Source organism: Homarus americanus, unplaced genomic scaffold (genome assembly GCF_018991925.1).
Source record: "Homarus americanus isolate GMGI-L3 unplaced genomic scaffold, GMGI_Hamer_2.0 scaffold47790, whole genome shotgun sequence".
NCBI lineage: Eukaryota > Metazoa > Arthropoda > Malacostraca > Decapoda > Nephropidae > Homarus > Homarus americanus.
The window spans coordinates 78,567-96,679 of record NW_024747575.1 but is presented as its reverse complement, the minus strand read 5'-3'; the positions used below and the strand labels follow the sequence as shown (position 1 = coordinate 96,679).

General features: G+C 47.1%; 1 protein-coding gene across 5 annotated transcripts in view; it reads right to left on the bottom strand.

Moving 5' to 3' along the window:
- The window catches only part of LOC121879650, an 84,596-nt gene that overhangs the window by 8,894 nt on the left and 57,589 nt on the right, over positions 1-18,113 (bottom strand). For 3 of the 5 annotated variants that reach the window (XM_042386330.1, XM_042386333.1, XM_042386334.1), the window contains exons 4-10: positions 11,994-12,390; positions 11,640-11,709; positions 10,474-11,154; positions 9,912-10,007; positions 8,971-9,504; positions 4,443-8,708; positions 930-4,094 (exon numbers count right to left, since the gene is read on the bottom strand). In XM_042386330.1, coding sequence (XP_042242264.1) covers positions 930-4,094; positions 4,443-8,708; positions 8,971-9,504; positions 9,912-10,007; positions 10,474-11,154; positions 11,640-11,709; positions 11,994-12,390 — 9,209 coding nt within the window. The remainder of the gene's footprint in view (positions 1-929; positions 4,095-4,442; positions 8,709-8,970; positions 9,505-9,911; positions 10,008-10,473; positions 11,155-11,639; positions 11,710-11,993; positions 12,391-18,113) is intronic. The other 2 variants (XM_042386332.1, XM_042386335.1) reach the window with 2 other exon arrangements.

The following is an 18,113-nucleotide window of genomic DNA, read 5'->3' as shown; positions in this document are numbered from 1 at the left end:
CGAAGTCACCAGCCATCCTAAGGTTGTCTGGATGTTTCTTGATAGGAGCACGTTCGCCTCTTGGAGCATCACCAGGTGTAGGAGCATAGAAATCTCCATCCATTCTAAGGTTGTCAGGGTGTTTCTTGACAGGGGCTCTCTCTGCATATGGAGCATCTTCTCGAGGGCTTTCCTTCGAAGTCACCAGCCATCCTAAGGTTGTCTGGATGTTTCTTGATAGGAGCACGTTCGCCTCTTGGAGCATCACCAGGTGTAGGAGCATAGAAATCTCCATCCATTCTAAGGTTGTCAGGGTGTTTCTTGACAGGGGCTCTCTCTGCATATGGCGCATCTTCTCGAGGCTTTCCTTCGAAGTCACCAGCCATTCTTAGGTTGTCTGGATGTTTCTTAACTGGAGCACGTTCGCCTCTTGGAGCCTCTCCTGGTTTTGGTGCATAGAAATCTCCATCCATTCGAAGGTTGTCAGTGTTTCTTGACAGGAGCTCTCTCAGCATGAGGAGCTTCTTCATGTGGTTTTCCAGTGAAATCACCAACCATACGAAGATTGTCTGGATGCTTCTTAATAGGAGCTCTTTCTCCGATGGTAACTTGCTCATATTCTTTTCCAATGAATTCTCCCTCCATCCTTAGATTGTCTTCTCTTCGAATCACATCAACTCTTTCTCCCCGGACAACTCTATATTCTTCTTCTTTTCCTTGGAATTCTCCAGTCATGTGAAGATTATCAACATGTCGTTTGACAGATGCTCGCTCACCTCGTGGAGCCTTTTCATGTGTAGGAGCAATGAAGTCACCCTCCATCTGTAGGTTGTCTGGGTGCTTCTTTCCTTTGACTCTTTCCGAAACGGGAGCACCTTCGCGAGGCCTGCCTTCAAAGTCTCCAACCATTTTCAGATTGTCTGGATGTTTCTTGACCGGTGCCCTATCGCCTCTTGGAGCATCACCAGGTGTAGGAGCATAGAAATCTCCATCCATTCGAAGGTTGTCAGGGTGTTTCTTGACAGGTGCTCTCTCAGCATAAGGAGCATCTTCTCGAGGCTTTCCTTCGAAGTCACCAGCCATCCTAAGGTTGTCTGGATGTTTCTTGATAGGAGCTCGTTCGCCTCTTGGAGCATCCCCAGGTGTAGGAGCATAGAAATCTCCATCCATTCGAAGGTTGTCAGGGTGTTTCTTGACAGGGGCTCTCTCTGCATATGGAGCATCTCCTCGAGGCTTTCCTTCGAAGTCACCAGCCATCCTAAGGTTGTCTGGATGTTTCTTGATAGGAGCTCGTTCGCCTCGTGGAGCCTCTCCAGGTGTAGGAGCATAGAAATCTCCATCCATTCGAAGGTTGTCAGGGTGTTTCTTGACAGGGGCTCTCTCTGCATATGGAGCATCTTCTCGAGGCTTTCCTTCGAAGTCACCAGCCATCCTAAGGTTGTCTGGATGTTTCTTGATAGGAGCACGTTCGCCTCTTGGAGCATCACCAGGTGTAGGAGCATAGAAATCTCCATCCATTCGAAGGTTGTCAGGGTGTTTCTTGACAGGGGCTCTCTCTGCATATGGGGCATCTTCTCGGGGCTTTCCTTCGAAGTCACCAGCCATCCTAAGGTTGTCTGGATGTTTCTTTATAGGAGCACGTTCGCCTCTTGGAGCATCACCAGGTGTAGGAGCATAGAAATCTCCATCCATTCGAAGGTTGTCAGGGTGTTTCTTGACAGGGGCTCTCTCTGCATATGGGGCATCTTCTCGGGGCTTTCCTTCGAAGTCACCAGCCATCCTAAGGTTGTCTGGATGTTTCTTTATAGGAGCACGTTCGCCTCTTGGAGCATCACCAGGTGTAGGAGCATAGAAATCTCCATCCATTCTAAGGTTGTCAGGGTGTTTCTTGACAGGGGCTCTCTCTGCATATGGCGCATCTTCTCGAGGCTTTCCTTCGAAGTCACCAGCCATTCTTAGGTTGTCTGGATGTTTCTTAACTGGAGCACGTTCGCCTCTTGGAGCCTCTCCTGGTTTTGGTGCATAGAAATCTCCATCCATTCGAAGGTTGTCAGGGTGTTTCTTGACAGGAGCTCTCTCAGCATGAGGAGCTTCTTCATGTGGTTTTCCAGTGAAATCACCAACCATACGAAGATTGTCTGGATGCTTCTTAATAGGAGCTCTTTCTCCGATGGTAACTTGCTCATATTCTTTTCCAATGAATTCTCCCTCCATCCTTAGATTGTCTTCTCTTCGAATCACATCAACTCTTTCTCCCCGGACAACTCTATATTCTTCTTCTTTTCCTTGGAATTCTCCAGTCATGTGAAGATTATCAACATGTCGTTTGACAGATGCTCGCTCACCTCGTGGAGCCTCTTCATGTGTAGGAGCAATGAAGTCACCCTCCATCTGTAGGTTGTCAGGGTGCTTCTTTCCTTTGACTCTTTCCGAAACGGGAGCACCTTCGCGAGGCCTGCCTTCAAAGTCTCCAACCATTTTCAGATTGTCTGGATGTTTCTTGACTGGTGCCCTATCGCCTCGTGGAGCTTCTCCAGGTTTAGGAGCATAGAAATCTCCATCCATTCGAAGGTTGTCAGGGTGTTTCTTGACAGGGGCTCTCTCTGCATGAGGAGCATCTTCTCGAGGCCTTCCTTCGAAGTCACCAGCCATCCTAAGGTTGTCTGGATGTTTCTTAATAGGAGCTCGTTCGCCTCTTGGAGCATCCCCAGGTGTAGGAGCATAGAAATCTCCATCCATTCGAAGGTTGTCAGGGTGTTTCTTGACAGTAGCTCTCTCTGCATGAGGAGCATCTTCTCGAGGCCTTCCTTCGAAGTCACCAGCCATCCTAAGGTTGTCTGGATGTTTCTTAATAGGAGCTCGTTCGCCTCTTGGAGCATCACCAGATGTAGGAGCATAGAAATCTCCATCCATTCGAAGGTTGTCAGGGTGTTTCTTGACAGTAGCTCTCTCTGCATGAGGAGCATCTTCTCGAGGCCTTCCTTCGAAGTCACCAGCCATCCTAAGGTTGTCTGGATGTTTCTTGATAGGAGCACGTTCGCCTCTTGGAGCATCACCAGGTGTAGGAGCATAGAAATCCCCATCCATTTGAAGGTTGTCAGGGTGTTTCTTGACAGTAGCTCTCTCAGCATGTGGAGCATCTTCACGAGGTCTTCCCTCAAAATCACCATCCATGATTAAGTTGTCTGGGTGTTTCTTAGTTGGAGCACGTTCCCCTCTTGGAGCTTTTGTTGGTTTTGGTGCATAAAATTCTCCATTCATTTGAAGATTGTCAGGATGTTTCTTGACAGGAGCTCTCTCTGCATGTGGTGCTTCTTCCCGGGGTTTGCCAGTGAAATCGCCGACCATGCGAAGATTGTCTTCATGTTTCTTGATTGTTGCTCTTTCACCAATGGTGACCTGTTCATACTCTTTCCCAATAAATTCTCCTTCCATGCGTAAGTTGTCGTCATGTCGAACTACTTCTACTCTTTCACCTCGAATAATTTTGTACTCCTCTTCTTTGCCTTGGAATTCTCCCGTCATGTGCAGATTATCAGCATGTCGCTTCACCGTTGCTCGTTCACCCCGTGGAACTTCTCCATGAGTAGGAGCAGTGAAGTCACCTTCCATACGAAGGTTGTCAGGGTGTTTCTTGACAGGAGCTCTCTCTGCATAAGGAGCATCTTCTCGAGGCTTGCCTTCAAAGTCACCAACCATTTTAAGATTGTCTGGGTGTTTCTTGGTGGGTGCTCGTTCTCCACGTGGTACTTCTCCTGGTTTTGGTGCATAGAAATCTCCATCCATGCGAAGGTTGTCAGGATGTTTCTTGACAGGGGCTCTCTCTGCATAAGGAGCATCTTCTCGAGGCTTGCCTTCGAAGTCTCCATCCATGCGAAGGTTGTCAGGGTGCTTCTTGACAGGAGCTCTCTCTGCATAAGGAGCATCTTCTCGAGGCTTGCCTTCGAAGTCTCCAACCATTCTTAGGTTGTCTGGATGTTTCTTAACAGGAGCTCGTTCTCCTCTGGGAGCCTCTCCAGGCTTTGGAGCATAGAAATCTCCATCCATGCGAAGGTTGTCAGGGTGTTTCTTGACAGGAGCTCTCTCTGCATAAGGAGCATCTTCTCGAGGCTTGCCTTCGAATTCTCCATCCATGCGAAGGTTGTCAGGGTGTTTCTTGACAGGAGCTCTCTCTGCATAAGGAGCATCTTCTCGAGGCTTGCCTTCGAAGTCTCCAACCATTTTGAGATTGTCTGGGTGTTTCTTGGTAGGTGCTCGTTCTCCACGTGGTACTTCTCCTGGTTTTGGTGCATAGAAATCTCCATCCATGCGAAGGTTGTCGGGATGTTTCTTGACAGGGGCTCTCTCTGCATAAGGAGCATGTTCTCGAGGCTTGCCTTCGAAGTCTCCATCCATGCGAAGGTTGTCAGGGTGCTTTTTGACAGGAGCTCTCTCTGCATAAGGAGCATCTTCTCGAGGCTTGCCTTCGAAGTCTCCAACCATTTTGAGATTGTCTGGGTGTTTCTTGATAGGTGCTCGTTCTCCACGTGGTACTTCTCCTGGTTTTGGTGCATAGAAATCTCCATCCATACGAAGGTTGTCGGGATGTTTCTTGCCAGGAGCTCTCTCAGCATGTGGTGCTTCTTCCCGGGGTTTGCCAGTGAAATCGCCGACCATGCGAAGATTGTCTTCATGTTTCTTGATTGTTGCTCTTTCACCAATGGTGACCTGTTCATACTCTTTCCCAATAAATTCTCCTTCCATGCGTAAGTTGTCGTCATGTCGAACTACTTCTACTCTTTCACCTCGAATAATTTTGTACTCCTCTTCTTTGCCTTGGAATTCTCCCGTCATGTGCAGATTATCAGCATGTCGCTTCACCGTTGCTCGTTCACCCCGTGGAACTTCTCCATGAGTAGGAGCAGTGAAGTCACCTTCCATACGAAGGTTGTCAGGGTGTTTCTTGACAGGAGCTCTCTCTGCATAAGGAGCATCTTCTCGAGGCTTGCCTTCAAAGTCACCAACCATTTTAAGATTGTCTGGGTGTTTCTTGGTGGGTGCTCGTTCTCCACGTGGTACTTCTCCTGGTTTTGGTGCATAGAAATCTCCATCCATGCGAAGGTTGTCGGGATGTTTCTTGACAGGGGCTCTCTCTGCATAAGGAGCATGTTCTCGAGGCTTGCCTTCGAAGTCTCCATCCATGCGAAGGTTGTCAGGGTGCTTCTTGACAGGAGCTCTCTCTGCATAAGGAGCATCTTCTCGAGGCTTGCCTTCGAAGTCTCCAACCATTTTGAGATTGTCTGGGTGTTTCTTGGTAGGTGCTCGTTCTCCACGTGGTACTTCTCCTGGTTTTGGTGCATAGAAATCTCCATCCATACGAAGATTGTCAGGATGTTTCTTGACAGGAGCTCTCTCAGCATGTGGTGCTTCTTCCCGGGGTTTGCCAGTGAAATCGCCGACCATGCGAAGATTGTCTTCATGTTTCTTGATTTTTGCTCTTTCACCAATGGTGACCTGTTCATACTCTTTCCCAATAAATTCTCCTTCCATGCGTAAGTTGTCGTCATGTCGAACTACTTCTACTCTTTCACCTCGAATAATTTTGTACTCCTCTTCTTTGCCTTGGAATTCTCCCGTCATGTGCAGATTATCAGCATGTCGCTTCACCGTTGCTCGTTCACCCCGTGGAACTTCTCCATGAGTAGGAGCAGTGAAGTCACCTTCCATACGAAGATTATCTGGATGTTTCTTGACAGGAGCTCTCTCTGCATAAGGAGCATCTTCACGAGGCTTGCCTCCAAAGTCTCCAACCATTCTTAGGTTGTCTGGATGTTTCTTAACAGGAGCTCGTTCTCCTCTGGGAGCCTCTCCAGGCTTAGGAGCATAGAAATCTCCATCCATGCGAAGGTTGTCAGGGTGTTTCTTGACAGGAGCTCTCTCTGCATAAGGAGCATCTTCTCGAGGCTTGCCTTCGAAGTCTCCAACCATTTTAAGATTGTCTGGGTGTTTCTTGGTAGGTGCTCGTTCTCCACGTGGTACTTCTCCTGGTTTTGGTGCATAGAAATCTCCATCCATGCGGAGATTGTCAGGATGTTTCTTGACAGGAGCTCTCTCTGCATAAGGAGCATCTTCACGAGGCTTGCCTCCAAAGTCTCCAACCATTCTTAGGTTGTCTGGATGTTTCTTAACAGGAGCTCGTTCTCCTCTGGGAGCCTCTCCAGGCTTAGGAGCATAGAAATCTCCATCCATACGAAGATTGTCAGGATGTTTCTTGACAGGAGCTCTCTCAGCATGTGGTGCTTCTTCCCGGGGTTTGCCAGTGAAATCGCCGACCATGCGAAGATTGTCGTCATGTTTCTTGATTGTTGCTCTTTCACCAATGGTGACCTGTTCATACTCTTTCCCAATAAATTCTCCTTCCATGCGTAAGTTGTCGTCATGTCGAACTACTTCTACTCTTTCACCTCGAATAATTTTGTACTCCTCTTCTTTGCCTTGGAATTCTCCCGTCATGTGCAGATTATCAGCATGTCGCTTCACCGTTGCTCGTTCACCCCGTGGAACTTCTCCATGAGTAGGAGCAGTGAAGTCACCTTCCATACGAAGGTTGTCAGGGTGTTTCTTGACAGGAGCTCTCTCTGCATAAGGAGCATCTTCACGAGGCTTTCCTTCGAAGTCTCCAACCATTCTTAGGTTGTCTGGATGTTTCTTGACTGGAGCACGTTCTCCTCGTGGAGCTTCACCAGGTTTTGGAGCATAAAAGTCCCCTCCTGGTCGAAGGTTGTCAGGATGTTTCTTTACAGGTGCTCGCTCTCCGATTGTCACTTGCTCATATTGTTTTCCAGTAAAGTCTCCTTCAACTCGCAGGTTATCTTCTCGTCTAATTACCTCAACTCTTTCACCTTTAATAATTTTGTAATCTTGTTCTTTTCCTGTGAATTCTCCAGTCATGCGAAGGTTGTCAGGATGCCTTTTTGTAGGTGCCCTTTCTCCATGAGGTGCATCTTCCCTTGGTTTGCCATGGAATTCCCCATCGGGTTTTAAGTTGTCGGGGTGTCTCTTCACGGAAGCTCTTTCACCTATTGTTACCTGCTCATACTCCTTTCCAATAAATTCTCCTTCCATGCGTAAGTTGTCTTGATGCCGTACAACTTCGACCCTCTCACCTTTGATAATCCTGTAGTCTTCTTCCTTCCCTTGAAAATCTCCAGTCATGCGGAGGTTGTCTGGATGTCTCTTAACTGATGCTCTTTCTCCATGTGGAGCATCTTCACGGGGTTTGCCAGTGAAGTCTCCTGATAATTTGATGTTGTCTGGATATTTCTTCATTGGCTCTCTTACTCCTTTAGGAGCTTTTTCGTGTTCGGGGGCCAAGAAATCGCCCTGCAGCCGTAGATTGTCTTCATGTTTTACTACATGAGCTCTGTCTCCTTGGAATTGCTGATATTTGTATTCTTTGCCTGTGAAACTTCCTTCCATCCTCAAAGAGTCTTCATGTCGCTTTATTTCAGCTCTTTCTCCTGTGTAAGTAACCTCTTCTTTTTTTTCGACAGTGAAATCCCCTTCCATATGAAACTGATCTTCATGGCGTACTACCTTGGCTCTTTCTCCTTTGACATGTACAGTGTCGGTAAGTTTTCCTTCAAAGTCTCCCTGGAGTTTGAGATTATCTGGATGTTTCTTCGTTTTGGCTCGCTCACCTTTAACTGGACTTCGGCCTCTTGGTTTTGGTTCGAAGTCTCCCTCTATCTTCAGATTATCTGGATGTTTCTTAATTGCGGCACGCTCCCCTTTTGGTGGAGACTCGGGCGATCGACCCAGGAAGTCTCCTTCTACCTTTAAGTTATCAGGATGCTTCTTGGGAGATACACGTTCACCCTTGGTAGGACTTTTGCTTCTATCCATACCCTCAAAGGTTCCTTCCATCTTGAGATTGTCAGGGTGGCGTTTTTGCGTTGGACGCTCTCCTTTCACTGGGCTACGACTGCGAGAGCGTCCTGTAAACTCCCCTTCCATACGCAAATTGTCTGGATATCTTTTCATTTGTTCCCTGTCAGTCATTGGAACTTCCCCAGCTGGACGAGGTTCGATTTCACCTGAAAGCTTTAAGTTGTCTGGGTAACGTTTAATCTCCGAACGTTCCCCAACAGGGGTTTCCTCAACAGGCTTCCCTTCAAAGTCGCCTTCCAACTTTAGATTATCTGGGTGTTTCTTAATTGGAGCTCTCTCGCCAAGAGGGGTACCTTCTGATGGTTTTCCTTCAAAGGTTCCCTCTATCTTTAGATTATCTGGATGCCGTTTGGCAGGTGCTCTATCGCCCTTCATTGGCAAGGTTTCCCTAGTCTTCCCCTCAAATATTCCTTCCATTTTCAAGTTATCTTCATGCCGAGTTATGTGAGTCTTTTCCGACTGCTGATATTCCTGATACTCCTCGTTGGATCGATTCATATACATCTCTCCTTCCAGTTTAGTCCATGTCTTTTTCCTCTGTAACTTAGGTCTTTCACCAGATTTCTCATAGTACTCAGAGTGAGAGGATGATTTCATGGTTTCGATATCACCCTCGATCTTCATATTGTCTTGTTGTGTAATGCGCTCCGAGTGTGAGACTGCTTCGTGTTTCTGATATGTCTCCTTGCTAGATGTGACGCCGGTGAACTCACCATCTAGCCTTAAAGAATCTTGGTAATGTCTGGTTTCTGCCCTGTCACCCTGGACAACATTGTAGTAGTTCTTATTGGTGCTGACACCTATAATGTGGAATAATAAATATCAGTGATGGGTGTAGCGTGGAAGTATGTTTTAAAAAAGTCTTACATTTTACATGCATTTAATGGCTAATTGAATAATAAAATAATTAAAAAAGACAGTCACTTTGCTGTCGCCATGAGGGGTGAAGCTGAAGTATGATGTACTAAGTAAAGGTCTTATATTTCTATGTTAAAAATAAATTACTTTCCCTAAGCAAAAAATAAACTTAAACAAAAAACAACAAGTACATGGCCACGTTACCTTCAAAATCGCCAGACGGAGCTAGGTTGTCCTGTGGTCTTCTTACGGCTGCTCTGTCGCCTTGACCTGGGGAAGCTCTATCAGGCACAGAGAAGTCTCCTTCTGGTCTTAGACTGTCTGATGGTCTCTTTACATCAACACGATCACCTCTTCCTGGACTGGTCTTCTCTGGAGCAGTAAAGTCACCTTCTGTTCTCAGGTTGTCGGATGGTCTTCTGACATCAGCTCGGTCTCCCTTGCCTGGTGACGTCTTCTCCGGGGCTGAGAAGTCACCTTCTGGTCTTAGGTTGTCAGTTGGTCTTCTGACATCAGCTCGGTCTCCCTTGCCTGGTGACGCCTTCTCCGGGGCTGAGAAGTCACCTTCTGGTCTTAGGTTGTCAGTTGGTCTTCTGACATCAGCTCGGTCTCCCTTGCCTGGTGAGGTCTTTTCTGGATAATAAAGGTCTCCCTTAAGCCTCAGGGAATCTTGTGGTCGTTTAGCTGAGAGAACTTCACCTGATACTGTCATAAATTCTTCTTTGTGTGAACTTTTACCTGTAAAGGATGAAGACAGAGTTAGAATGTGGTGACCATGTTATAATGGGCCTAATACAAGGGCATGCTGAAAATGAATGCTTCCTATTTTTCCCCCAAGACATGTTAACATAGTGAAATGACGTCGGAACATGAAAGACAAGGCGTTGACTTCTTATGTCCCGTGTATAATCTAATCTGCGTTAGATAAATCCGTGTTGGACTCCCAAGTGTATCCTATTTGATCTGTTCACTCTCCAATATCCTACACTGCTAATTTTCCTATGTCAAGAATTCAATGGGTCATATATTTATTTGTCCCTGTTTCAAATATCGTGTCCCTTGTACAGTACATGACTGCATGTTTTCTAAAATGGCAAACATAGTCGCTCACTCAGAACAAACGAATGGGGGGTGTAAACACATACCATAGTAGTCGTCGCCAAGTTTTATGGTGGAGGCGTTCTGGTGGGTCCTTAGAGCCTTACTGTCAACGACGTGATGTGTCGCTGTTGTTTGAGACTCTGCAAATCATTGTAACATGAGTAAGAAACAATCACTTTTTTCCTATGTATATATTTTTCTTAATTTTTCGATATGTAAAATTAACTGTAGAAACTTTTATGACATGTTTTAAAGAATCATATCAGGGGTTCAAAGATGGCACAGTATTGCGTTTGGAACTTGTGTATATGTGCAAATAAGATGCTTATGATAAGTCTATCGACCTAAAATTCATTATCATTCCAACTTTGAATCTCTGAGCTTAACCATGTGCAAAAATTGAGGTGTGTTGGGGAGATGTATTAGTGCCAAGGCCCTCACAGTTCCGGAGGCTCGGTCAGCATCGTCTCTGGTTCACTAGAGTTCCACCACTTTTTATAATACAAGTTAAGCACTGGTTATATCTATACCCTGGCACTAAGGTACTTTATCCCTGGCACTTACCACCTGTTGTGTGTGTCTGAGTGTAAGGATGGTTGGCGTTACCTGTAGTGCTGGACTCATGGCTGGCCCGGACAGCCTTGCGGTGTGACTCTTCGCTCTGTGACACCTGTAATGACTGCTGGACCTCTGATGATGATAATGCCGACTGTTGGTGATGTTGGCTTACTGACGACATCTCTCTGCTCTCTGACATCTGCTGACTCGTTGATGACATCTGCTGACTCGTTGATGACATCTGCTGACTCTTTGATGACATCTGCTGCTGACTCGTTGATGACATCTGCTGATTCGTTGATGACATTTGTTGGCTTTCCGACAACTGCTGACTCTCAGACAGTAGCTGTTGACTGGTGGAGGATACCTTTTGTTGGTGTGAACTGCTCTCGTGACTCTGCCTGGTGCTCTCGTGCAGGTGTCTACTCTCTGAGGACCTCTCCTGCACCTGCGACGTGTGGTCCTGCTGCTGCGACAAACTCTTGCTCTCAGAAACGTGTTTACTTTTTTCCGCGTGAACATTCTCGGATTCTTGAGAGCTGACGCCGGAGATACTGACAGTTCCGGTCATGTTGGCTCGTGAGTCTGAGCTTGACATCTTGCTTGAGCTGACCGTGGTGGAGGAGGAGGTGTGCTCCTTGATGGCACTGGAGGAAGAGTGGGAGGTGGAGGACACGACGGAGGAGGAGCCGCCATATTGGCCGACCAGGGACGAGGAGTCGCTTACTGCTTCACCAACAACCAAAAAGAAAATTAAACAAAAGGAAATAAATAAAAAGGTGCGAGAATAAGGACGAGAAAAACGAGAAAATGAATGAACGAAAAAAAACTGAATGAATCTAAAGTGCAAAAATTATTTCAAAAGACGTGATTAAATTATGCCACATTGAAGTAATACTGACAAAATATAATGAGCTACTTAATAAAAAATATGAAAGCAACAAAGTGAGTTTAAATTAATGATTCTACATAATTTAAAGAGGAAAAAACACCTTGGAAAATAAATACATACAAAAACACGCCCCCCCCCCCAAAAAAAAAACTCTAAAATCATAGGTGTAAAATTCAGTAATTAAAAAAAGGTAATGTAAACCACACAATTAAAAAAAAAAGGAAAAGAAACTACAACTTTGAACATGAAAAATTAATAAATCGAGACTGTGTGTGTGTGTGTGTGTGTGTGTGTGGCAGAGAGAAGTACAGTATGCACTCACCAGTCAGACCACCGCCGCCGTCCCCCGGGGTCCGTAGTGACGAGCTGGCTCCCCCGGCCCTCAACACTGCCTGTAGACACAACACCTTCATTATATACTTAGTTTACCTGTGATTACTACTCTACCTGTGTGTTGTATAGTTCGTGCTGCTTAGTTTACAATTATTTTAACTTGTTTATATTACTCATGTTACAGAGTTTTGCTTGTATTAACGTATTATTATTACCTGTGCTAGGAAGTTTACCAGTAAGTGTATTGGATAGTTTAGTTTACCCGCGATAGTTTGTTTATAATTGCCTGTCACGAAGATTACCTGTGTTAATTTGTTGTGGTTACATGTGTTGGGTAGTTTACCTCTGAATCCTGCGTAGTAGTGTGAGCGCCGCTTGTGGTGAGCCTCCCCTGTTGCTGCTGCTGCTTCTCCTGGGTACTGAAGAGCTCGTCCTTGACGGACAAGGTGTCGGCGAACCTCGCTAGTTCTTCCTTGGTTCTCTGAGACGAAGAACTCACGCGCTGATCTCCCTGTGTGGAGGAAGCTTGCTGCTGCTGGGTGCTGCTGCTCTCTTGGACCGTGGAAGAGCTCTGTTGTACACTCGAGGATGAGCTCCTCTGCACGCTGGAGAAGGAGCTTTGCTGTACACTTGATGAGCTCTGCTGTTGTTGAGTTGAGGATGACGTGGTATGTTGTTGGCCGGTCGTGGTCTTGTTGTCCCTCGCCTCAGAGAGTTCTAAGGTGCCTACGCCCTCTCCACTGTCGGGGGGAAGACAATGTTACAATTAGTGGCGCGAGCCAGTGTGCACTCAGGTGGGTGTACGCTGCTAGTGGTATCACACACACACACAACCCAACAATGTCAGCTAGAGAAGGTACAGAAGAGGGCCTGCAGAATCATGCTCGGCGCAGACTACTCAGGCTCTCCACCCTGGAAATGCCATCCCTCAGTGACCTCCACCACCACACACTAGCATGATTTGGCAGTGGGCTACTGCACCATCCTCGTCATTGCCACCTACTGCCACCGGCAGTCCCCCGCCCACCTTGCGCAATCCGCCACTACAACAAAATTCAGCCCATAAGAGCCCGCACCGATAGATATAAGAACAGCACCATCCCATCTATTGTAAACTAATAAACAGCTCCTGATTCATGTACTGTACAGCCCTGTAAATGTATTGAATGTATATTATTATGTCTAAATCACATGTAGGTTTGTATATTTTCAGCCACCGGCTGCAACTCTATTAATAAACCGTTTATTATTATTATTATTATTATTATTATTATTATTATTATTATTATTATTACACACACACACACACACACACACACACACACACACACACACACACACACAGCATTATAATTTATACCTCCATTACAGACCACGCTATAATGCACATCACGCTTAGTACACTACTAATAGCACACACACAACATACCTGTAATGAATTCGTAATCGCACCCACAACACACGCATAGCGACACTCAGGTACACGAATGCCGACTGAATATAACATTTTATCCTCTTGGGTCCTGATTATGTTGTGGCAATTAAGTATCCTAGAACACCTTTATTTTAGTCAACCTACCTACATAAAACTTTAAACTCCGGCTATTTTATAACATAGTGATCTAATTTACGTTTAGGTTAGGTGAGGTTAGGTTAGGTTTATTTGTAAAGAAACGTAATATTTAGTATACCAGAGGCGTCGACAGCGGACATTGACCCACATACAACATGATGACATTCTGGGCGGCATCTCTCCCTGTCTGTCTGTTTGTCTTACCGTCCATTGTGTGTGTGTGTGTGTGTGTCTGTGTGTGTGTCTGTGTGTGTGTCTGTGTGTCTGTGTGGTGACTACATTGCTATGCGGTGGTGTGTCGTCACAACACCAGGTAACTATGCCGCCACACACATGCCACACCTCATCGTACCCAGAGTATGAGCAGACAAGGATAATTTTTTTTTCCTCTTCAGTATTCTAGTTAAGACATAAACAATAGGTGAATTGGGCCGTACTGTAATACTCCTATGTCCATGTCTGTCTGTTTCATTGTCAGTGGTGTCTTGGTAGATGTCTTTTTTACTAACTACCGTAGGTCTATCACTGAGGTTTAAGTTGTAATTGTAATTTTTCTACCCCACGGCCCACAAGTCAAGCGTGGGGTGCACAGTGAACTAGCCAGACTGCGGTAACAGGTGAGACAGGTGTACAAACACTATGCAGTACCTCCATTGATTACTGTTGTGGTGTACTGGGTGGGAAAAGGGGGAGGGGGGAGTATGTGTTTCTCAAGTATGGATTTATCCGTGTGTGTGTGTGTGTGTGTGTGTGTGTGTGTGTGTGTGTGTGTGTGTGTGTGTGTGTTGTGTGTGTCCATAAATATCCTTGTAGATCGTATCAGACATTCTCCTCCTCCCCTACCTCTCCTTCCTCCTCCTCCCCCTACCTCTCCTTCCCTCCTCCCCCCCCCTACCCTCCTTCCCCTCCTCCCCCCCCTACTCCTCCTTCCCTTCCATGAACTCCAGACACCTCCACCTCCCTCTCTCCCCGAGACGTCAGGTGCCCACAGTGCCATGATGGTAATCAATGGGTGGCACTTGGTGCCACAATTATGTACACAACTACTTGACGGACAAGGGGGGGAGAGGGAGGAGGAGGTTACCTGGTCAACCTTTACCTCTTTATTAAGGTGTCAAGAACAGGTGTATCACGAGACCAGGTGTGTGTGTGTATGTGGGTGTGTGTGTGTGTGTGTGTGTGTGTGTGTGTGTGTGTGTGATAAGATCGATCCACTTGTGAGGGAGGTGGATATCTAACTCACCCCCACTCTGTTCTCTACTTCTCTCTTCGTTTGTCTCTTCTTCCTTTTGGTTTTACCTCCTCCTCCTCCTTCTTCCTCCTCCTCCTCCTCCTCCTCCTCCTCCTCACCATGTACAACCTTGAATTGTTGAGTGTCACGCCAGAGGTCATTCACACCAGGCACGAGAGAGCTGGGCACTATCGGCGGTGGGGAGGAGGAGGAGGAGGAGGAGGAGGAGGAGGAGGAGGGAGGGGAGGGGGAGGGGGGAGGAGGAGGAGGAGGAGGAGGAGGGGGGAGGGAGAGGGGAGGAGGAGGAGGAGGGGGAGGGGGAGGAGGGGAGAGGGGGGGAGGGGAGGAGGGAGGAGGAGGAGGGAGGGGAGGAGGAGGAGGAGGGGGAAGAGGAGGAGGAGGGGGGGGGGAGGAGGGGAGGGGGAGGGGGGAGGAGGAGGAGGAGGGAGGAGGAGGAGGGGGAGGAGGGAGGAGGAGGGGGAGGAGGGGGAGGAGGAGGAAGAGGAGGAGGAGGGGAGGAGGTTAGTGGGTAGGGGTTGAGGGGTGTTAGAGGAGGTCAGGATGTATGTATGTATGTATGTATGTATGTATGTATGTATGTATGTATGTATGTATGTATGTAAGATAATGGCTTTACTAATGTTCCATGTTGATACAATTATGTCATTATATATTTACTTACACACTTTATATGTATTTATGTACGGGGGTGTATACTCATAAAGGTGACGTCACTTATACACATTATAATGTAACTTAGACTTATATGCACTTAAGAAGAGAGTTGTGTGGTGAAGGCCCTCCAGTTGTTAGTATAAGAGGTAAAGGCGTTATCTAGGTATATTAGTCACGTGGTCCCTCTCACCTGTACCTCTCACCTGTACCTCTCACCTGTACCTCTCACCTGTACCTCTTACCTGTACCTCTCACCTGAGCCTCATATGAACCTCTTACCTTCCCCCCCTTCCTTCCTCACTTCTTTCCTCCATTTTATCTCTCCTCCCTTCTCTTCCTTCCCCTCCCCTTCCTCTTCCATCCTCTTAATACCTCCTCCCCTTCCTCCAGTTACACACCCACCTTCTCCCTTCCCACCTCCTCTCATCGCCACCACAGGCAGTCACTTGGTATTACTGTAATAATAAAAAAAAAATTATCGCCAGCACAAGCAATCAGTAACACCTGGCAAATTTCTTCACAATGACGCGTTAACCAGCGTCTGGCGAAGGTTCGTCCACATAACTCAGCGATAAAATTCCTGTTGGTCGTATTTGCTGTTAACGGCGGGAACAGCCCTGGCAGGTGAGGTACAACAGCACAGCACTGTAGACAACTGTTATGCTGTTGTCTGTTGTGATTTGGTTTTGTTTTATTACTGTTTGTGTGGCTATCTGTTGCTATACTGTTGTGGCTTTCTGTTGCTATACTGAGGTCTGTGACGTAATAAACAACAACAACACCTCCTTATATCCTTCTCCTCCTCTCCTCTTCCTCCTTCCCCCTTCCTCCTCCTCTTCCTCCTCCCCCTCCTCCTCCTCCTCTTCCATTTCCTTCCATCCTCTTCTTCCAACTCCTCTCCCACCTTCCATCCTCCTCCCCCTGCTCCACCACCATCCTCCCCTCAACGTAGCTAACGGGAACAAGAAAGCCAGGCGAGCGTTCGTCCGTAGTGGCGTTTATTTTTATAGTGTACGGTATTTAAAGGCCAGAAACCCCTATATAGAGGAAGGAGTTTTAACACAGTGTATCCTTGAACTTTAAATTGCATGTTGTATAACTAGCCAGACCTCTCGCCCCTCTCTGTCTGTCTGTCTGTCTGCCTGTCTCTCCTCTCGCCCCTCTCTGTCTGTCTGTCTGTCTGCCTGCCTGCTCCCTCTCTGCCCTCTCTGTCTGTCTGTCTGCCTGCCTGTCTCTCCTCTCGCCCCTCTCTGTCTGTCTGTCTGCCTGCCTGTCTCTCCTCTCCCCCCTCTCTGTCTGCCTGCCTGTCTCTCCTCTGCCCCTCTGTCTGCCTGCCTCTCTCCTCTCGCCCCTCTCTGCCGTCTGTCTGCCTGCCTGTCTCTCTCTCGCCCCTCTCTGTCTGTCTGTCTGCCTGCCTGTCTCCTCTCGCCCCTTCTGTCTGTCTGCCTGCCTGTCTCTCCTTCGCCCCCTTCTGCCTGCCTGTCTCTCCTCTCGCCCCTCTGTCTGCTCTTCTCTCTCGCCCTTCTGTCTGCTCTGTATGTGTGTGTTGCAGACGTGAGAGAGAGAGAGAGAGAGAGAGATCCCCCCACTCACGTACTATACCCTGGAGAACGTGTACTGTACTGGTATACTAATTATAAATGACTGTTAAAGGCCCTTGAGGTACTAATTACTGTGTTATCGTTCCTCAAGGGATCACTACTGGGTTGGCTGATATACATCTTAAGTTATGTTGTTGTTTATAAATATCCCAGTGGCCAGAATGTAAACGGGGGTAATTGTACAATATTGACCTAACCTAACCTGACCTGACCTAGCCTAACCTGACCTAACCTAGTCTAACCTGACCTAACCTGACCTGACCATGGGTACAGTATACTCCCTGGGATGATGATAATGACCCAGGTGGTATTGACAGGTGCGTTCAAGGATGATTGAAGGTCAGCTCGTTTTAGATGGAGGTGAGGGAGGGAGGAGGAGAGACAGAGAAAGGGAGGGAGGTGGGGGAGAGGATGAAGGGAGGAAGAACATAAGAACATAAGAAAATAAGGAGTCTGCAATAGACCGGTTACCTGTGCATGGCAGCTCCTGTCGAGAGGTTAGCTACCACTCTCTACCGTCCATGAATTATCTAGCCTCCTATAAAACTTTCCAGCGTTCCAGCACTTACTACAAAAGTTGCTAAGCGTGTTCACCTCGTCCACCAATTCATTTAGAACCAGTTTTCCTATCTCCCTCCCAAACCTAAAACTTATCCAACTTAAATCCGGGAGGTGGGGAGTGGGTGTGAAATAGAGAGGAAGAGAGGAGAGGAGGAGATCGTCTTGTTTTCCCGGGGGGGTAACCTGAGTGTGCTTGAGGAAGTTTGATCTATCGGTTCAGTGGTGCGGGATGAGTGGTGCGGGAGGAGAGGTGCGGGAGGAGAGGTGCGGGAGGAGAGGTGCGGGAGGAGTGCAACATACAAACAAGCATTTAGCCAATTTAGATAACATTAACTAGTCTGGCCTAACCTAAACCTAAACCTAAACCACAATATAATTATCAATGGATACTGAAGAACTACTAAATATCACGAGTAACACCTGTATAGTAACACCAGTGAAGCAAAAACAATTAACAGGTGTATGATTAATGACTGTACTGGCAACACTGTCATTTTCTTTTATTACCTGATGATTTGCAGTGTTACCAGAACCGTTTGGTTAATGGGACACTTAACTATTTATCTTAATGGGTAATGGCCTGATAAATTAACTTTTCTTATGTGTAAGGTGTAAGGTGTCTGGGTGTAAGGTGTCTGGGTGTAAGGTGTCTGGGTGTAAGGTGTGTGTCAGGTGAGGAGGTGCGGTCGAGTGTGTGGCTGGAGGAGGAAATGTGAGGACGTTGGTAACAGGTGTGGTGGTGGTGGTGGTGGTGGTGGTGGTTGTAGGTGATGATGGTGGTGGTGGTGGTGGTGGTGGTGGTGGTGGGTGGTGGTGTGGTGG